General features: G+C 39.2%; 2 protein-coding genes across 2 annotated transcripts; both read left to right on the forward strand.

Annotated features, from left to right (window-relative positions):
- Positions 1-496: 496 nt before the first annotated feature.
- LOC138376215 (interferon-induced protein with tetratricopeptide repeats 1-like) lies at positions 497-9,583 on the forward strand. Its single transcript, XM_069460311.1, has 2 exons — positions 497-566; positions 7,870-9,583. The coding sequence occupies exons 1-2, from the start codon at positions 562-564 to the stop codon at positions 9,299-9,301; spliced, it is 1,437 nt and encodes a 478-aa protein (XP_069316412.1). The 5' UTR covers positions 497-561; the 3' UTR covers positions 9,302-9,583.
- Positions 9,584-12,290: 2,707 nt separating this feature from the next.
- On the forward strand, positions 12,291-19,939 carry IFIT5 (interferon induced protein with tetratricopeptide repeats 5). The gene is made up of 2 exons (XM_069460236.1): positions 12,291-12,350; positions 16,996-19,939. The coding sequence occupies exons 1-2, from the start codon at positions 12,346-12,348 to the stop codon at positions 18,437-18,439; spliced, it is 1,449 nt and encodes a 482-aa protein (XP_069316337.1). The 5' UTR covers positions 12,291-12,345; the 3' UTR covers positions 18,440-19,939.
- The last annotated feature ends 618 nt before the right edge of the window (positions 19,940-20,557 follow it).

A 20,557-nucleotide genomic window follows, 5' to 3' on the forward strand; every position in this document is an offset into this window, starting at 1 on the left:
AAATTTAGGTTAAGGTTCCTGTTTCAGAGACTTACAGAATTTTATACCATAAAATGAACAATCCCTGGTTCTAGACAGGCAAACAGAGTCACAGATGGAATGACATGACTTCTGCAAGTGCACACAGCCAATTTGCACAAGCCTCCCTGGCTCTAGGTTCAGTGGACTCTGTACCAACTAGCATCTCCCAGCTCCCAGGTTTCTCCAAGGCCAGGGGATGGGAGATAGCACATCAGTAAAACTGATTTCCCCAGCCTTCTCACAGTCATTTTTCAAAACAGAATCAAGAAAGCCATCACCATTTAAGTTTCATTTTCCCTGAGCAGGAATTCTGCTAGCTTTAGTTTCACTTTTTACTTTCAGTTTCCCTCTTGGTTTCCAACATCTAATTGCAATGACACACCCACAGCTTACATCATTGGTTGCTGTTTAGCTTCCTTATATAACCCTGTCCTGGGGGTTAAACTTCTCTGAGAATCCACAAGACAGACTGGCTGGATCTCAGAGGAGCCCCTCGGCTACACAAAACACTGCAGAACTGCTGCCTACTTCACAGCAACCATGAGGTGAGGATTTCTCTGCTTCTCTGCCATAATGTCTAAAGTTTTTGAAAAAATGTTGATCAAATACCATCTTAACGGGTTTGGTCTCAGTGAGGGTCACGTTTCCTAGTTTGAGTATCTGCATATGGACTGTATGTGCATGGGCATGGGGGTGCTTCAGTGTGTGTACATTCATGCATACATAAATTGTTTTATTAATGCATTTTTACTTTTGTTACCATGGGCCTGAGGAAGCTTGGCTATGCCTCATGCTATAGCCCAAAGAAGGGGAGGGAAACAGGGAAGGGGTTTTGCAGGAAGGGAGAAAATGATCCCACTATTGGAGATTCTTTCACACCATACTCACTTCTGTCTGATCTGGGGAAGGAACGGACAGTTTGTCTGGGTAGAGTCATTGCTTTCTCCTGGCTCCTCACCACAGAGAAAAAGCAGGATCCACACGACTGTGAAAGCCACAGGCCTGGAGCCTCTCAGATGTCTTGAGAGAAATGTTATGGAAACGTGGTGAGAGAAGCTCACAGCCTTCCTCTATAGGCTTCCTGTCTCACTTTCTGCACTGCTGGGCTCCTAGGTTAGGCCTTCTCAGTCGAACAGGATTTACGATTAGCAGATTACTTCTTCCCTGGAAAAGCCCGGCACTCAGCAGATCCCAGACATCCTCCTTTCCATAGGTCTTGGCTGGAGCTCTGTGCTCGGAAACATCCATATCTTCCTTACCTAAAGGGCCTAATATGGGAACTTTTATATTGTCCAAACTGAATCTTCGTTCAAGTAACCCCTGATATCAGCTGTTAAAAAACCATTAATTAATATTGACTTGCATATTTCCCCTTAGTGCTCTCCTCCAGTGGACAAAATTCTGAAGGGGCAAAAGTTCCAGAAAATGCACCATGGCAGGCCTATGATCAACTCTCCTCCATAAACAGAATTGTTACTGATAGTTAAAATAATAAAAGAATAATAGTAAATGTTATAAAAGTAGCTATCACTTCCTGAATGCTTATTAAGTGCTAGCCTGGCTTCTAAAAGTATTATGTAAATTATTACATTTAATCCTCAAAAGAAACCTATGAATTTCTTCTGAGGCAGGTACTTGCACAGTCATGCATCCTTTAACAATGGGGTTACATTGTGAGAAATGTATCTTTAGGTGATTTCATCATTGCACAAACATGATAGAGTATGCTTACACCAACCCAGGTAGTGTAGCCCACCACACACGTAGGCTATGTCATATTGCCCATTGCTCCTAGGCTGTAAACCTGTACAGCATGTTATTGTACTGAATACTGTAAGCAACTGTAACACAATGCTAAGTATTTGTATATGTAAACATATCTAAACATAGAAAAGGTACAGTGAAAATAAAGTATTAAAATCTTATGGGACCACCGCCATTTGTGTGGTCATCACTGACTGAAACAGCATTATGCAGTGTATGGGTGTATTATCCTGATTTTGCAATAAGGAATCTTAGATTTAGAAATGTTAAGATCACACAGACAATAAGTGGCAGCACTGGGATATGAACCAGAGTCCCTAAATTCAATGATATTTTATGAAACCTTTAAACCAATGTTTCTGACAGGGTGCTGGTGGGGGTTCACGAGATCATTTCAGATGTTATATTAATTAGCTTTTATGTTTTGTTGCTTTTATGTTTATTTCAATATGGACTAGGAAATATGGGGCTGTCTGGAAAGTATCCAGCCATGTAATATGAAAAATAGTAATGAATTGAAAAACAGTATTTCATATTGTATATGCCAAATAGTATACACACACACACATACACACACACATCTATACACACACACACCCCTGTAAAATTTGCAGAATTTCTATTCAGGTTAGCAATATGATTTTTTATTGTGAAAAAATATATATAAGATAAAATTTATTATTTTAACTATTTTAAAGTATACAATTTAGTGGTATTTAGTATATTTCTATGTTGTACAACTATCACCACTAGTTCAAGAACATTTTTGTCACTATGAGGAGAAACTCCGTACTCATTAAGCTGTCACTCCCTCTACTTATCCCTTTCCTCAGGCCCCAGCAACCATTAATCTGTTTTCTGTCTCTATGGGTTTGCCTATTGTGGATATTTCATATAAACGGAAACATATAATATGTGGCTGTAGTGAATTCTTATAATTTTATATTGCCTTAGCATCCATTTTGCATATGAAGTTGGACTTTCTCATACCAGAATCAGGGCTTGGTCACCCTTGACATAGTTTCAAGTTCTCCATCTCCTCCCCATTCCTCAATGTGATTGATTCAGATACCTGCCTTACATACCCACCTCCTGGTGACCACTTTCCTATGGAACAGCTAGATACAACCTACTTGACTCTCCCCACTGACCCCCCACCCTCCACATGTACTGGGCAGTTAAGCCGCAGTAACCACCTCTCAGTCACACCATGACCCCTTGGTACTTGCACCTGCTTGCTGTAAATGCACCAATTAGAGCTTTCTGCAGCAAACCCACCTAGGTCACTCCCTGGACTCCAATAAAGCTTGGCCTGTGAGTTCTTCATTCTCTCACTCCCCATCTGCTAGTTGAGCATGTATGTCTTCAGCATGTATGTAAATAATAAACTGCTTTAGCTATTTCATGTACCTTTTTTAGTAGCCTGTTTTGTGTCTCACATGACCAATACACCTGAGTCAAACTTCTTTCCAGGTCAAGGATTTCCTAGAGAGTGACTGTCTTGGTAGGAATAAACTGGACACAGGTTAGAAAAGAGCCACAAGGGCATCTGCCAATATAAACAAGTTTCCTGTGAGAAGGGCACCTGGTCATAGGTCAGACACTTAGGCATTAGCCTGTCCACCAGGATAAACAATTATCCCATGAAAGGCACACTGGAAACATCCACAACCAAATCCCTTGGAGCTCCATCAGGACAGGGCTATCGTTTGTAGCCACTCTCATGAGGGCGACCTCAAGATCAAATTAGAAAAAAAAAATTAGAGGCTTTATGGGTTGGCTTATTTCATTTAACATAATGTTTTCAAGGTTCATCCATGTCATAGCTTATATCAGTACTTCATTCATTTTTATAGCTAAGTAATATTCCATTTTATGGATATACTGCACTTTGTCTATACATTCACCAGTTGATGAACATTTGGGTTGTTTCCATCTTTCAGTTATTGTGAAGAGTGCTGCTGTGAACATCTGTGTACAAGCTTTTGTTTGAATATTTGTTGTTAACTAGTTTAAGTATATAACCAGGTGTAGAATATATCCAGGAATATATACCCAAGTCATATACTAATTCTATGTTTAACTTATTGAGGGACCATCTAACTGTTTTCCATAGCACCTGTACCATATTACATTCCCACCAGCAATGTGTGAGGCTTCCAATTTTCCCACATCCTTGCTGTCTTAGTCCTTTTAGTGTTGCTGTAACAGAGTACGTGAGGTTGGGTAATTTGTGAAGAAAACTATATAAAGACACTTCTTTACAACTCACTTTTCTCAGTTAACTGTATATTACGAAAGTCCCTCAATTCAGCTAGTTTTGATCTAATTCATTCAGTCTAGTGGCTGTATAATATTCTATGGTATGCATATACCATAATTTATTTAACCATTCTCTATTATTTCCAGTTTGTTGCTGATATATACAATGTTTTAATGAATATTCTTGAACATACATCCTTATGTATTAGTGTTTTTATCCATGATATAGATTCCATGGGGTGGAATTACTTTGTTGAAGGAAATGCATATTTTCTATTTTAATGACCATTATCAGCTTGGTCTTCATAAAGACCATAACAATTCATGGTTGTAGAAATTATGTCCTCGCCCATTTAAAATTTTGCCAATCTGAATGGAATAAAGTTATAAATCACTGTTTATTTTATTTGCATTTCCCTAATGGCTAAGGGCTTAGAGCATCTTTTTGCATGTTTATTGGCCATTCGTATTTTCTCTTCCACAAATTATCTATTCATAGTGATTTCTATTTGTCTGTTATTACCAATTTGCCAAAGCACTTTATATATTACAGAATCACAATCTTTTTCATCTGTATTACAAATATTTCCCACATTCTTGTTATTTTCATGTTTACCTTGCTTAGGACACCTTTGCCACAATTAAATTTTATTTTTTTTATTATGATAAGGTATACATAACATAAAGGTTACCATTTTAACCATTTTTAAGTGTACAGTTCTATGACATTAAGTGCATTCACTTTACTGTGCAACCATCACCACTGTCCATCTCCAGAATTTTTTCATCTTCCCAAACTGAAATTCTGTACCCATTAAGCACTAACTCCCCATTCTCCTCTCCCAGCCCCCGGTAATCACTGTTATACTTTCTGTCTCTACAAATGTGAAAACTCTAGGTACCTTATATAAATGGAATCACACAATATTTGTCCTTTTGTAACTGGCTTCACTTACCATAATGTCTTCAAGCTTTATCTATGTATTGTAGCATGTATCAGAATGTTCTTTCTTTTTAGCGGTGAAAAATATTACATTGTATGTATATATCACATTTTGTTTATCCATCATCCATTAACGGACACTTAAGTCAGTTCTACTTTTTGGCTATTATGAATAATGCTGGCATGAATATGGGTATATAAATATCTGTTTAAGTCTCTGCTTTCACTTCCTTTGGGTACATAACCAAAAGTGCAATTTCTGGATCATCTAGTAATTCTATGATTAACTTTTGAGGAATTACCATACCATTTTCCACAGAGGCTGTCCTTTTTTACATTTCCACCAGCAGCATACAAGTGTTCTAATTTCTCCACATCTCACCAATGTTTGTTATTTCCTCTTTTGTTTTTTGAGTTTTTTTAAAATATATATATATACATACATATATATATATATATACATACATAATATATATATATATATATATATATATATATATAATGGCCATCCTAATGAACATGAAGTGTATTTTGTTGTGGTTTTGATTTGCAGTTTATAAATTTGATTAGTTATGTTGAACATCTTTTCCTATGCTTACTGGCTATTTATATATTTTCATTGGAGAAATATCTATTCAAGTCCTTTGCCTGTTTTTTAATCAGTTTGTTGTTGTTGTTGTTGTTGTTGCTAAGCTATAGAGATTCTTTATATATTCTAGATATTAATCCTTTATCAGATACATGATTTGGAAATATTTTCTATCATTCTGTGAGTCATCTTATAACTCTCTTGATAGTGTCCTTTGAGGATCCAAAATTTTTAATTTCGATGAAGTCCACTTATCGATTTTTATTGTTGTTGCCTATGATTTTGATATCGTATCCAAGAAATCATGGGCAAATCCAATGTCATGAAGATTTTTTCTTAAGTTTTCTTCTGAGTTTTATAATTTTAGGTCATACATTTAGGTCTTTGATCCATTTTGAGCTAATTTTTGTATATGGTGTAAGGTAAGGGTCCAACTGTATCCTTTTGCATCTGGATATTCAGTTTTCCCAGACCATTTGTTCAAAAGACTGTCCTTTCCCCAACAAATGGTCTTGATACTCTTGTCAAAAATCATTTTGCCATTGTTATGGACTGAATTACGTGTCCCCCACCAAATTCATACGTTGAACCCTTTACCCTCAATGTGACTGTATGTGAAGATAGGGTCTGAAAGGAGGTGATAAAGGTTAAGTGAAGTCATAAGGGTGGGGCTTTAATCCAATAGAGTTGGTGTCCTTATAAGAAGAGGAAGAAATGTCAGAGCTCTCTTTCTCTCTATGCCACCAAGGAAAGGCTATGTAAGGATACAGAGAGAAAGTGGTCATCTGTAAGCCAGGAAGAGAGTCTTCTCCAGGAACCAAATTGGCCATCACCTTGATCTAAGACTTCTAGCCTCTAGAACTATGACAAAATAAATTTCTGTTGTTTAAGCCACCCAGTCTATGGTGCTGGTCATAATCAGCCTGAGCCAACTAATACAACCACGTATGTGAGGGTTTAGTTCAGGGCTCTCTATTCTATTCCATTGGTCTATATGTCTGTCTTTATTCCAGTACCATAATGTTTTGAGTACTGTAGCTTTGTGGTAAGTTTTAAAATCAAGAGGTATGAGATGTCCAACTTTGTTCTTCTTTTCAAAATTGTTTTGGCTATTTGGGATCCCTTGAGATTCCATGTGAATTTGAGGTTGAGTTTTTCCATTTTTGCAAAAAAAAAAAAAAAATGTTACTGTGATTTTGATTGGGATTGCATTGAATTGACATCTTAACAATATTATGTCTTCTAATCCATGAACAGGGGATTTCTTTCCATTTATTTGTGTCTTCTTTACTTCTTACAACAACGTTTTGTGGTTCTCAGTGTACAAGTCTTTTGCCTCCTTGGTTAAGTATACTCCTAAATATTTTATGCTTTTTCATACTGATGTAAATGGGTTTGTTTTTTAATTTTTCTTTTGGATTGTTCATCATCAGTGTTTAGAAACACAACTAGTTTTCGCATGTTGATTTTGAATCCTGCAACTTTGCTGAATTTGTTTATTAGTTCTAAGTTTATATGTGAAATCTTTAGGATTTTCTGCGTATAAGATTATATCATTTGTGAATAAAGAATTTTACTTCTTTACCAATTTGGATGTCTTTTATTTCTTATTCTTTCCTAATTTCTCTGTCTAGTACTTCCAGTATTATGTTGAAAGTGGGTATCTTTTCATTGTTCCTGATCTTGGAGGAAAATCTTTCGGTTTTTCACTGTTGACTATGATGTTAGTTGTGGATATTTCACTTGTGGCCTTTATTGTGTTGAAATAGTTTCCTTCCATAAGTATTAGGTTGAGTGTTTTATCATAAAATGGTGTTGAATCTTGTCAAATGCTTTTTCTGCATCAATTGAGGTGTCATGTGATTTCTTTCCCATTATTCTATTAATGTGGTATATTACATTGACTGATTTTTGTACATTGAACTATTCTTTTGTATGATATTCTCTATTTATGTGACATTCTTGAAATGACAAAATTATAGAGATGAAGAACAAATTAGTGGTTACCAAGGGCTGGGGATGTTTAGGGGGTGCAGATGAGGAGGTGACAGGTGTGACCCTAAAGGGTTAGCATGAGGGAGATGTGATGGTGACAGAGTAATTCTGTATCTTGATTAAGGTGCTGGTTTCATGAGTTCACTCGTGTGAAAAAATGACACAGAACTGTACACACACATTGTTGTTGTACCATGGAAATCCAAGGATAAGCACTAAAATACAAAATGTTTTATCCAGCTTTTTTCTTTTTGCTGTTCCTCTCCTAACAAAGAATCTGCTTTTGTTTTCGCAGTAAGAATGCTGATGATCATCAGGTCAAGGACAACCTGGTTCAGTTGAGATGTCACTTCACATGGGGGTTGGATATTGAAGACTCTGAAATGCCTGATTTAGAAAACAGGGTCTTGGAGCAGATTGAGTTCCTAGACAGCAAATACAATGTGGGAATACACAACCTGCTGGCTTATGTGAAACACCTGAAAGGCCAGAATGAGGAAGCCCTGAAGAGCTTGAAAAAAGCTGAAGACTTAATCCAGAGAGAGCATGCTGGCCAATCAGACGTGAGAAGTGTGGTGACCTGGGGCAACTTTGCCTGGGTGTATTACCACATGGGCAGACTGGCAGATGTCCAGACTTACCTGGACAAGGTGGAGGACACTTGCAAGAAGTTTGCAAATCTCTTCCGCTATAGCATGGAATGTCCTGAGATGGACTGTGAGGAAGGATGGGCCCTGCTGAAGTGTGGAGGAAAGAATTATGAACGGGCCAAGGCCTGCTTTGAAAAGGCTCTGGAAGTGAACCCCGAAAACTCTGAGTTCAACACTGGGTATGCAATCACTGCCTATCGCCTGGATGGTTTTAAATCGGCAGTAAAAGGTCACAAGGGGTTTTCTTTGCACCCCCTAAGGAAGGCTGTCAAGCTAAATCCAGATGATACATATGTTAAGGTTCTCCTTGCCCTGAAGCTTCAGGATGAAGGACAAGAAGCTGAAGGAGAAGAGTACATTAAGGAAGCTCTGGACAACATGACCTCACAGACCTATGTCTTTCGATATGCAGCCAAGTTTTACCGAAGAAAAGGCTCTCCAGATAAAGCTCTTCAGCTCTTAAAAATGGCCTTGCAGGCAACACCCACTTCTGCCTTCCTGCATCACCAGATAGGGCTTTGCCACAGGGCACAAATGATCCAAATAAAGACAGCTACGAACATGAAGCCTAGAGGGCAGGAGAGAGAAAAGGTAGACGGATTTGTTCAAGCGGCTATACGTGAATTTGAAAAAGCTTTAACACTAAAGCCCACATTTGAGTTGGCTTATGTTGACCTGGCAAAAATGTATATAGAAGCTGGTGAATACAGAAAAGCTGAAGACACTTTTCAGAAAGTGTTATGCATGAAACCTGTTGTAGAAGAAACACTTCAAGAGGCACATTTCCACTATGGCAAATTTCTGGAATTTCAAAAGAAATCTGAAGTCAGTGCAATTATCCATTACTTAAAAGCAATAAAAATAGGAGAGGACTCATTTCCAAAGGATAAAAGTATTCATTCTTTGAAGAAATTGGCTTTAAAGAGACTTCAGAGAAATGCATCAGACGTGGAAAGCTTAAGCATCCTCGGGTTTGCCTACAAATTACAAGGAAATATGAATGAAGCCCTAGACTACTATGAGCGGGCCCTGAGACTGGCTACTGACTTTGATAACTCTGTGGGACAAGGTCCCTAGGCACTGAAATATCAGCTGCTTTCACATTTCATCTGGTTTTAGGTTAACATGTACTAATCATCTTTTCTGCTTGCTGCTTTCAGAAACGTATTATATAAATTCACTGTAATGATGTAATTTTTGAACATTTACTCAAATCTAATAAAATATTAGTTGTATTCAGAAATAATGATATAGAATGTGTGTGAGAGAGAGAAACAAACCATTTGTATGAATGCTATGCTGTAGAAAAAAATCTTGTTGGATAGATTTGTAGCAAATAAAACATTAGCCTTATATACACTACAATGTTTAATTGATTCATTTTATCAACAGTTTTCAGTGCTAAAGACCAACAACACGGGTGAACAGGTGGACATTTTTACCAAACCTCATTCAGTTTACAATCTAGTGAGAGAGACAGACAGTAAAATAAATACACAATCAATTAAAGGTCAGCATTCACCGTGAAGATGTTTTGTTTAATTCGGTCAAATTGTTGCAAGGAGTTTCTCTTATTTTGTGCCATTTTATTTGAAGCACTATTTATCAAGTCATTTGCTGATATTGATCTAGCAAAGAAATATGACGAGAACGCTAAATGATCTGAGAGACAATCTGTAGCCATCATCTTTGATTAAGAAGAATCACATTTTATTAAAAGGCAATGCACAACAAATAATATTGGAAGAAAAAATAAAGAAGCAATCTCATTGATTTTTCATTCTTACATATGTTTTAGGGGAGGATGTATTAGTTTCTGATTGTGGCTGTAACAAATTGCCACAAACTTGGTGATTTAAAATCTGACAAATTTATTATCTTACAATTCTGGAGGTCAGGAGTCTGAAATGTCTGGGCCAAAGTCAAGGTACTGACACAGCCACATTCCTCCAGAGGCTGGAGGGGACAGCCTTTTTTGTGCCTTTTCCAGCTTCTAGAGGCTGCCTGCACTCCGGCTGATGACTGTGGTTCATCCATCTCCAAAGCCAACAGTGAGCATCTTCAACTCTCTCTCTGCTTTCTTCTTCAGATCGCCTTCTCTTCCCTGACTCTCTCTGTTTTTGTTTTTTGGTTTTGTTTGTTTGTTTGTTTGTTTTTTTGAGACAGAGTCTCACTCTGTTGCTCAGGGCTAGAGTGCTGTGGCGTCAGCCTAGCTACAGCAACCTCAAACTCCTGGCCTCAAGTGATCCTCCTGCCTCAGCCTCCCAAGTAGCTGGGACTACAGGCATGCGCCACCATGCCCGGCTAATTTTTTCTATATAATTTTAGTTGTCTGGTTAATTTCTTTCTATTTTTTAGTAGATACGGGGTCTCACTCTTGCTTAGGCTAGTATCAAACCCCTGACCTCGAGCGATCCTCCTGCCTCGGCCTCCCAGAGTGCTAGGATTACAGGCGTGAGCCACTGTGCTCGGCCTTCTCTGACTCTCTTTACCTCCTTTTTATAAGGACCCTTGCGATTATAATAGATCCACCTGGATAATCCAGGATAATCTCCCTATCCCCAGATCCTTAATTTAATAACATCTATGAAGTCCCTTTTGCTATGTAAAGTATTAAATAACATGTTCACAGGTTCTGGGGATTAAGACATGGGCATCTTTGTAGGGGGGCCACTAGCACAGAGCATCACAAGAAAATCCCCAAATTTGGGGCTCCCAATCCATTGTGCATCAATTATTTAACATTTTTGCTCCTTTCAGTAGATACTGATTTCATCCATTGTCCTTGAGAAGATAGGACAGAGCACATGACAAACTGAATGCTAAATTTTCATTAGGAATACTTGATCTATGTTTATATTTCATAAAATTTGCAACTAAAAAAAAGTAGATTTGTTTATCTAAGTTTTCCCCAATATTCTTTTAAGTTTTCTGTTAATTTAATTACCAGTTTTTAAAGTTAGACTAAAAATTCAGGTCCTCAACAGCCACATGTGACTAGTGGTTTCTATGTTAGACAGTATGGCTGTAAAAGGCTGTTAAAAGTGATCGCCTTAGGTGAGGCACTGGTCTCAGGCTGTAAGATTTAGGGGTTAGGGGTGCCAGAAGCTCAGTGACCAAGATAGACAATATCTTACTGCAATATGCTTTTAAAAATTTAAAATCAATGCAAATGATGTATAATGCACAGAATATTGAGGTTTTGAATACGACATTAACTCACTAAGGCCTTTGTTTTCTTTATTGCTATATTCACAGTAATTTGAACAAGATCTGGCTCTTACAGGTGTTCAGTAAAATTTGCTGAATGAATGAATGAATAACTGAATTCAGAGGGGCAAAAATGTTAATGTATGAGTATTTGGCATTTTCTGCTTAGATTTCCAATACCACCCCCATCTTTATTGGTACCTTATTACAAAAAGCACCGTTGGCAAGGGTGTGGAAGAAAAGCATTCTCCTACAGTTGTGGGTAGGAGTGTATAAAACCTCTTTGTAAAGCTATTTGGCAATATCCATCAAAACTTAAGATGTACATATATTTGAGCCCACAATTTCTCTACTTTAAATATACCGAACACAAATAATAGCATAGGTGTCCAGCATTGTCGCGTTGCTTGTTGAATCAAAAGACTCGAATGGAAGCAAGGAAATCGGTTTCCACTTAGGATACAGAAAGGTGGAAAGAGCATCACTGCTACACTTAAATAGTGCTGAACAATATCCCGTCGTTTTTATTTAAAAAGAAAACAAAAGGTAACCAGGCAGCACGCAGACTCAGAGGAGCAGATGAGAGCCGAGACCAAAGGGCAGAGGCTCAGCTGCAAATTCAACTCCGAAGGATCCTGGGCTCCGCTCGCGGCTCCTCTGCTCTTGCGTTAAGTTTAGGTTTCCCGAGCTGGCCCCGGAACGCTCGCGGGTCAGATTCACTTTCCTTTTCCTACTCGTGTCCCTCCTTTAACAAAGGCGCCGGCGGGGCCGGGTCCCAGCCCGCGGGCCCTGGCTGCAGCGCGCGCACGCGCACATGCACGTCGCCCGGACGCCGCGCGGCAGCCGCGGTGCCGGCCCGAGGGGAGCGCCAGGAGACCGCGCCGCCGGCCGGCCGGCAGAGACCACCCGCCATGAGGTAAGGGCTCTCCGCCGCCTCTCCACCCAAGCCCTGCGTCGGCCAGTGTTGCAAACCGGTGTTCTTTCATTCGTTTGCAGCGCAGGGCTGCGGCCCTTTACGTGGCCGAGCCCCTCGCGCCGGCAGCCGGGCGTTAGCGCCTGGGACCCTCCCCGGGAACCCTGCCCTGTCCGCGGCGTCTGAAGTCGGGCCTGTCGGGGCGTGTGGCCGGCGACGCCCCCCACAGGCCTGTCCAGCGGCGGTGACCGTGTTTGGTTCGCGGCCGCCGCCTCCGGGCGAGCTCGTCAGCGCCTGCAGCGCCCTCGTCTCCGGCCGGGGAGGCCCCCGGGCCATTCCGGGCGGCGGCTGCGGGGCACCGGTTGTTCAGCCCGTCGTGTGCCTCTCCTTGCGGCTCCTGCCCTCGGCGTGGCACACGCGGTTTCCCCCAGCCCTCCGGGCGTCGCATATGCCTGCCACTGCCACTCTACCTTTCTAATTTGGCGGTCTGAATTCTTTTTTTCCCCGGGAGCTGCCTTTGTGCCACGTACAGATTGTTACCGTGCCACCCAATCCATTATTTTATGAGGATTTCTTTATCTGCCTCCTTGACTAATTTAGCACGGTGGGGTCTGTTTCTTGCCCATTTTGTATCCGCCAGGGCTAGCACCCTGCTCTGCTCGCGATTAGTGAGCCACCCGCATTTAATCAGTTGAGGAATGAAAGATTAAGATCTTGGGCTCTAAAAGCAGATAGTCCTTTGTTCCAAATCCTGACCCTGAACACCTACTAGCTGGTGACCCAAAGCAAAGTTTCTTAAACTCTGTTAGTCTGTTTCTTTTCTGTAAAAATGAATGGCATCCATCTCTGGGGACTGTGGAAAGGGTTAATTGACTGCTTAGCATATAGTATTTGCGCAGTAAATGTTAACCATTATTGTTTTTATAAGTTAAAAAGAAATGTAACATTTGTAAGAAAGGAGGGAGCTATCAGGAAGGGGCTTGGAGGAACAACTAGGAAAAGGGGATGGGGTACACTGTATGTACCAGGACGGATGAAAGAGGGTTTGGGCCCATTGGGGACTGTCTCCCAGGGACAATTAAAGACTGCTTCTTCCTAGCAAAAGAACAGAATTATCTAAAGATAAAAGGTGCCTCTTCAGACACAATAGCCTCTATCAGCTTCCCAGAAACAAAGTTAAAAAATTAAATAGACAAAGTTTAAATAGTAAAACTTCTTATGGTTTATGGTGTCCAGCTGGGCATAAATTCCATAGAGCCTGGGCAAAGCACTTCAGTGCCTGATTGAATGTCCTTTTGAGATCTCACAGCCACATTCGTAATACCTCTCCTCATCCTCTTTGGGCTGGGCTGGTATCAACCTTCAGAACAGAGGCAGATGTTTTTTGTTTCACTTTATGATGGACAGGGAGCCATTAAGGTCCTATCGTCATGGATTTGGGCAGGCTGTAAGGGAATGTCATTTCTTACCCATGCCTTTGGTACAGTTACACAAGAGAAAGGAAACAATTACCAAGGGACATCCCTACCAGGTTTCCCAGTCAGGATCACAGGAAACAATTCAAAACCTACTTTCAAAATCCAAACTTGAAGCCAGACAGAGAACATACCAAGATATAGAACAAGTGGAACAGGAACTACTGAAATGGGAGAAAGTTAGGAGACATTAGTAGGAAGAAAGGAACTGGCAGGAATTCACTTATCTGGACTTCAGGTGCTTTTTATCCAGTCTTGTACCTCTGGGCTGGACATACCAGGAGCTGGCAGTGTATAACTTCATGCATTCATTCAGCAATACAGTCCTGTGTCACTTAACTATGGGAATATAAATGCGTGGTAAGGTGATTTCGTCATGTTGCAAACATCACAGAGTATGCTTACACAAACCTAAATGGCATGGCCTCCTAGGGCATACGGTACAGCCCATCTTACTCCTAGCCTGCAAACCTGTACAGCATGTTTCTATACTGCACAATCAGGCAGTTGTAACACACTGGTAAATATTTGTGTATCTAAACATCTCTAAAGATATAAAAAACACAGTAAGTTTCCTGTGAGAAGGGCTCCTGGTCACAGACACTTAGGCATTAGGCTGTCCACCAGGATAAAGAATTATCCCATGAAAGGCACATTGTATCAAGGTCCCTCACAACTTTCGTGCCAAAACAACAATCTCTTCTCTGTCCTCATTTTCTCCACCTCTTAAAATCATTTTACATGTTGAATGTCCATCTCTTTCTTGAAATAAATATTTTCTTCCTTAGGCTTCCATTACGATTTCACCAGGTTTCTTGGTTTTCTTACTTCCTCACTGAATATTCTTTCTTGGCCACCTTTCCTGATCCTTCTACTCTGTTGAGCTGGAGTGTCTTACAGCTTAGTTTGTGACCTTCTTCTTTATCTATGGCCACTCCTTAGGTAATCTCATTCTGGGTCTCATAGTGTTCAAGTTCATCTGTATGGCAGTGACTCCCTGGTACTAACTTCAACTCTCACATCTCCAGAATTTTCTTCATTGCCAGTGGCAGTCCTCCAGTGGTGACAACCAAAATTGTCTCTAGACATTACCAAATGTCCTGTGGGGGAGTGGGAGGCAAAATTGCCTTGGTTAAGAAGCACTGGCTTAGACCAGTCTGCCCCCAGATCTTTTATGATTGCCTCCTTCCTTCAATTGCCCTTTCTTACAAGGGCTGTTCCTGCCAACCATAACTAAAGTACCCCGCTGCCCACCATCACCACCACTTCAATCCCATTATGCTGTTTTTGTTGTTATTGTTTTAGTTCTTAGCACTTAATACTATCAGGAATTATGCTGTCCATTTATTTGTTTACATGTTTATTTTCTGTCAACTCCCCTCGCACCCTCTCCCAGAATGAAATTACCATGGAGAAAAGACCTTTTTCTTTCTTGTTAGTGAACGAGTGCTTTGTCCACTATAATAGAATATTTCCTGGCATGTGTGACATGAAGTGATCAATAAATGTTTAGTGATAGAAATATTACTACAGTTACCCATACACATTTAAATTGTACATACAAGGTAGAAGGTCCTCTATGCGGCAGAAAGGGAAATATACACACACCCACACAGCATACACATAAGAGGACTTTTCAACTCATAATTAGAGCATTGCCCTCTGTTGAGGGAGGCCTTAAGTAATTTTTTTCTGTACATTTCTTGTGACCTTTAATTATGGCCAGTGGGAGGTTTAGAAAGTCTTGCCTGACTATATCATCACTACCTTCAGCAAAACAAACAAATAAAATTAGGTATATTAATCAGGACTTTGTCGGTTGCAAACAGTAGAAACCCAATTCAAATTGGTGTAAGCAGAGAGAGAGGGAGATTATTTGATTAAGTAAATAGAAATTTGGTGGTAGATAAGGTGATACAGGCAAGACTGGATCTAGGTACTTGGTATCATTAGCAATCTCTCTCTCTTCCTATCTTAAGTTTTGCTTTCCTTTGTGTTCGATTCTTTCTCAAGCAGGCTCTTTCCAAGGGTTTGGAAAGATGACTACTAGCAACTCCAAACTTATATCCTACCAGGTTAAAATTTATAAAGGGAAGAGAGTTCCAGCAAAGTCCGACTTCAGCAAAATTAAGTTTTAGTTGGACTATCTGAATATATCACTGGGACCAGTGAATGACTGGGATATCTTGTCCCTTCCCACAGACTGGGGTGAAGGTAAACAGCACCTCTCAAATTCGATGGAGAGAAAGATATTTTAACGAAGGAAAACCAAAAGAGATCTGGGCCAAGTAAAAGCCACAGATGTCCGTAACACTGGATTCTATCCTTCCTGGGTTGCTTCCATAGTACTTTATTGGAACCCTGAGTTCTAATTGACTATTTCCTTATAACATAAACTTCATGACAGTGTCTCCAATGGGCTCTACAGAAATTACACTGTGCCTGGCACATAGAGCATTCAACAAATATTTCTTGAAGTGAAGGGAAAAGAATAAGTTAATGATAGGTGTTAGCCTTTATTGTTGCCTACAATCCCTGGAGTCAGAAGGATGTGGCACTCACATTAAAACCTTCTTTTTTTCTTTTCCCCATCTTCCTCTAAATCTCTATTACTCTCATTTTGCCTATCTCAAAAATAAGTTTTTCCCCTTCTCTTTGTATACCTATTCCTGTCTGTTTCTGTGCCTGTTCTCTCTAGGAGTCTGTCTTTCTTTCCTTCTTTCTTTCTCTGCAAAAATGATATATATTTGTGTGTCTTCTCTGTCCTCTTCAGTGCACTTGTTTTTCTTATTTCTCACCTTCTCTTTTTCTCTCCCTTCACTACTCATAATACAGAATTTTATGTTAATTATTGAATATGTATATATTTATTCCTAATTTTCAAGGGTTTAGTGACTAACAAAAGGAAATAGATACCCTTTAACATAGAAAGCCCTGTTATCTCTCCAAAACTGGTTTTGCAATAAATAGTGAGAATTTAAGTGAAATATTTCTAGGACATAACGATATAGAGAAGAAACTCTAGTATAAAGTTGTGGGAACCTAGTGCTTTAACTGTAAGATCAAATAAGGGATGAAATTGGTTGTTATGCAAAGAACAGCATTTAAAGCTTAGAAAATTATTATTATTTTTTTATTTCTTCAAAAACTAAAAAAGATTTTATCTTTGACAGTGGAATTCCTAAGGACGCTTTGAAGGCCATTCTGTCGGAGTTAGAATGTCACTTTACATGGAATTTACTTAAGGAAGACATTGATCTGTTTGATGTTGAAGATACAATTGGGCAACAGCTTGAATTTCTTACCACAAAATCCAGACTTGCTCTTTATAACCTACTGGCCTATGTGAAGCACCTAAAAGGGCAAAATAAAGATGCTCTAGGGTGCTTGAAACAAGCAGAAGAAATAATCTGGCGAGAACACTCAGACGAAGAAGAAGTACGAAGTCTGGTCACTTGGGGAAACTATGCCTGGGTGTATTACCACATGGACCAGCTTGGAGAAGCTCAGAAGTATATAGACAAGGTAGGGAACGTCTGCAGGAAATTGTCCAGTCCTTCTGACTACAGGTTGGAGCGTCCTGAGATTGACTGTGAGAAAGGGTGGGCACTTTTGAAATTTGGAGGAAAGTATTACCAAAAGGCTAAAACAGCCTTTGAGAGGGCTTTGGAAGTGGAACCTGACAATCCAGAATTTAACATTGGTTATGCTATCACGGTATATCGGCTGGATGATTCTGACAGAGAAGGGTCTATAAAGAGCTTTTCCCTGGGGCCTCTGAGGAAGGCTGTCACCCTGAACCCAGATAACTCCTACATTAAGGTTTTTCTGGCACTGAAACTTCAAGATGTACACGCAGAAGCTGAAGGGGAAAAGTATATTGAAGAAATCCTGGACCAAATATCATCCCAGCCTTATGTCCTTCGTTATGCAGCCAAATTCTATAGGAGAAAAAATTCCTGGGACAAAGCTCTTGAACTTTTAAAAAAGGCCTTGGAAGCAACACCAACCTCTTCTTTCCTGCATCACCAGATGGGACTTTGCTACAGGGCACAAATGATCCAAATCAAGAAGGCCACACGCAACAGACCTAAAGGAAAGGATAAACTGAAGGTCGATGAGCTGATTACATCTGCTATATTTCATTTCAAGGCAGCTGTGGAGCGAGACTCTATGTTTGCATTTGCCTACACAGACCTAGCCAACATGTATGCTGAGGGAGGCCAGTATAGCAACGCTGAGGACATTTTCCAGAAAGCCCTTCGTCTGGGGAACATAACCGATGATCACAAACATCAGATCCACTATCACTATGGCCGCTTTCAGGAATTTCACTGTAAATCAGAAAATACTGCCATCCATCATTATTTAGAAGCTTTAAAAGTCAAAGACAGGTCATCCCTCCGTACCAAACTGACAAGTGCTCTGAAGAAATTGGCTACCAAGAGACTTTGTCACAATGCTTTAGATGTGCAGAGTTTAAGTGCCCTAGGGTTTGTTTACAAGCTCGAGGGAGAAAAGAGGCAAGCTGCTGAGTACTATGAGAGGGCCCAAAAGATAGATCCAGAAAACGCAGAATTCCTTACTGCTCTCTGTGAGCTTCGACTTTCCGTTTAAAGGCATCCTCTAGGAAATTAGGTCTAAGCTTTTCCCTCCATTTTGGGTTCTTCTATTTTTGTTTATTGTTTTAATCCATTGTTCATTACAGACCCAGTGTGTATTGAGGGTTATGATGTAGCAGGCATTGTGTTAAATACTTTATATACATTATGATGAATCCTTTGCTGTTTTCTTTCTCTTTTCTTTTTCATTAAAATTCTATAATCCATTGAGAAACAGCAACATTCCAGCTATTGTAACTTTTAAAACTGGTATGGTCATTATCACTTTATACTCTTCATCTCTACTATTTATAATAATTTTCAGATTAAATTTTGGCAAATCTCCCATCTTATGTATTGTATATAATCCTACATAAACCTTTGATATCTAGGTCAGGAACACTCAGGAGTACAAAATTATGAGTTAAGCTCTTAACACTGCAGCTTGCAAAAGACAGAACTTTCCATTTATAAGTGTTTTGATTTTGATGAGGATATTTAACTGTCAACCTGATGGTCATCTAAAGAATCTTCTTTGTTGGAAAAAAAAGTTCATAATAATGAAAAGTTTGTCATCTCTGGTGACTTCATTAAAAGAAGAAAAAACTAGAACAGGCGATGATTTCCTCAAATTTTAAATAATATAGAACTTCAGAGATCTATGAGAAATCAGAAGTTTCATCTTCCAAGATGTTTATTAAGTAGCTAGAAATAATTAGGAGAAAAAAAAAATGAATAATGGGAAATCATTAGTCTCAAGTTTGTCTGTTTTTTTCCTATTAATAGAAAAATAAATCGACACTGAATCTAGATGGAATTAATTTTATTCCTTCCAATTAAAATTGCAGTATTTTTACATTAAAATCATTGAGATAGCACACCAATTGAGAAATTGGAAGAAATGACAAACAAATGGATAAAGTAGATGTACCTGATCTACATCCCTAGATTACCAAGATTTTAGTGTATTAGTTTTGAGTCTAGACTGGGTAGTGTTTTCATACCCCCAATTTCTGGCCTTTGATTAACTGTTTTAGTATTTCAAAGTGACTTCTGTGAAGCTTTATCTTTTTTCTGAAGTTTTCAGAGTGTCATTTTTTCCTGTATACCCTTCAGAAATAATTAAGCTCTGCCTTTCATTTAAATATCCATCTTGAGGGGTCATTGCTTGAGGGCTCTTACCCAAAGGGACTTTTTAAATTGCAGTGTTGCTAAATATGGCTTCTCTAATGTTGTTTCTTTAATTATAGACTACACAATTAAGTGCCACCACAGTATTAGTGGAAAAGTGTGCCATGTGACTTAATTCTCCATTCCTCTAATGTACCTGTTAAAATTATTGTATGTGTGTGTTTGTTACTATATTTATCTTTAAAATTTTTGTTATGGTTTTGATTATTATAGAAGTAAAAAATTCTCATTGCAAAATTTCAAAAAGTACAGAAGTATGGGCATTTCAGAATAAGAGCGCTCACCTCACTCTACCCTAATTCCACACCCCCAAGGTAAACTGTTAACAATTTGATATGTATCCTTCCAGATCTTTTTTCTATGCATCTTCAAACATATGTATATACTACAGTGTATCTCATGCATTAAATTTTTTAAATGTTTTGTTTTACTTAATTCTCTGCTGTTTTTGTTTATTTTGTTTCATATGTTTAAGAAGGAAAAGCAGGGAACGGAATGATCTTTTCTCAAGAATTTCAGAAAGTCAAGACTGAAGTCCTAACCTATCAGTAGAAGCTTTTGTTCTTTTCAAATATTTTAGGATATTAACTAGTAAAGCAGGTTGTTTCTCCAACATGAAAGTACATAACGCCAGCACTTGCCATATAATTCAGAAAACTCACATTCAGGAGTCATTCAGACAGTGAATCATAAAAAAGGTTATTTGCTTCATCAATTCATCTGTTTTTAGAAACAAGCAGACAAGAGCTGTTCTCATAAACAGAACAAGTCTTTGGGAAACATGGTGTACCACTGCTTCTCAAACTTTAATGTGCGTGCAAATCGTGGGAATCTTGTTAAAAGGCAGTTTCTGATTCAGTAGGTTTCACAAGGGGCCTGAGATTCTTCACTGTAAACAAGCTCCCTGGCGATGATGTTGCTGTTCTTCTGACTACATTTTAAA

Source organism: Eulemur rufifrons, chromosome 28 (assembly GCF_041146395.1).
Source record: "Eulemur rufifrons isolate Redbay chromosome 28, OSU_ERuf_1, whole genome shotgun sequence".
Taxonomy (NCBI): Eukaryota; Metazoa; Chordata; class Mammalia; order Primates; family Lemuridae; genus Eulemur; species Eulemur rufifrons.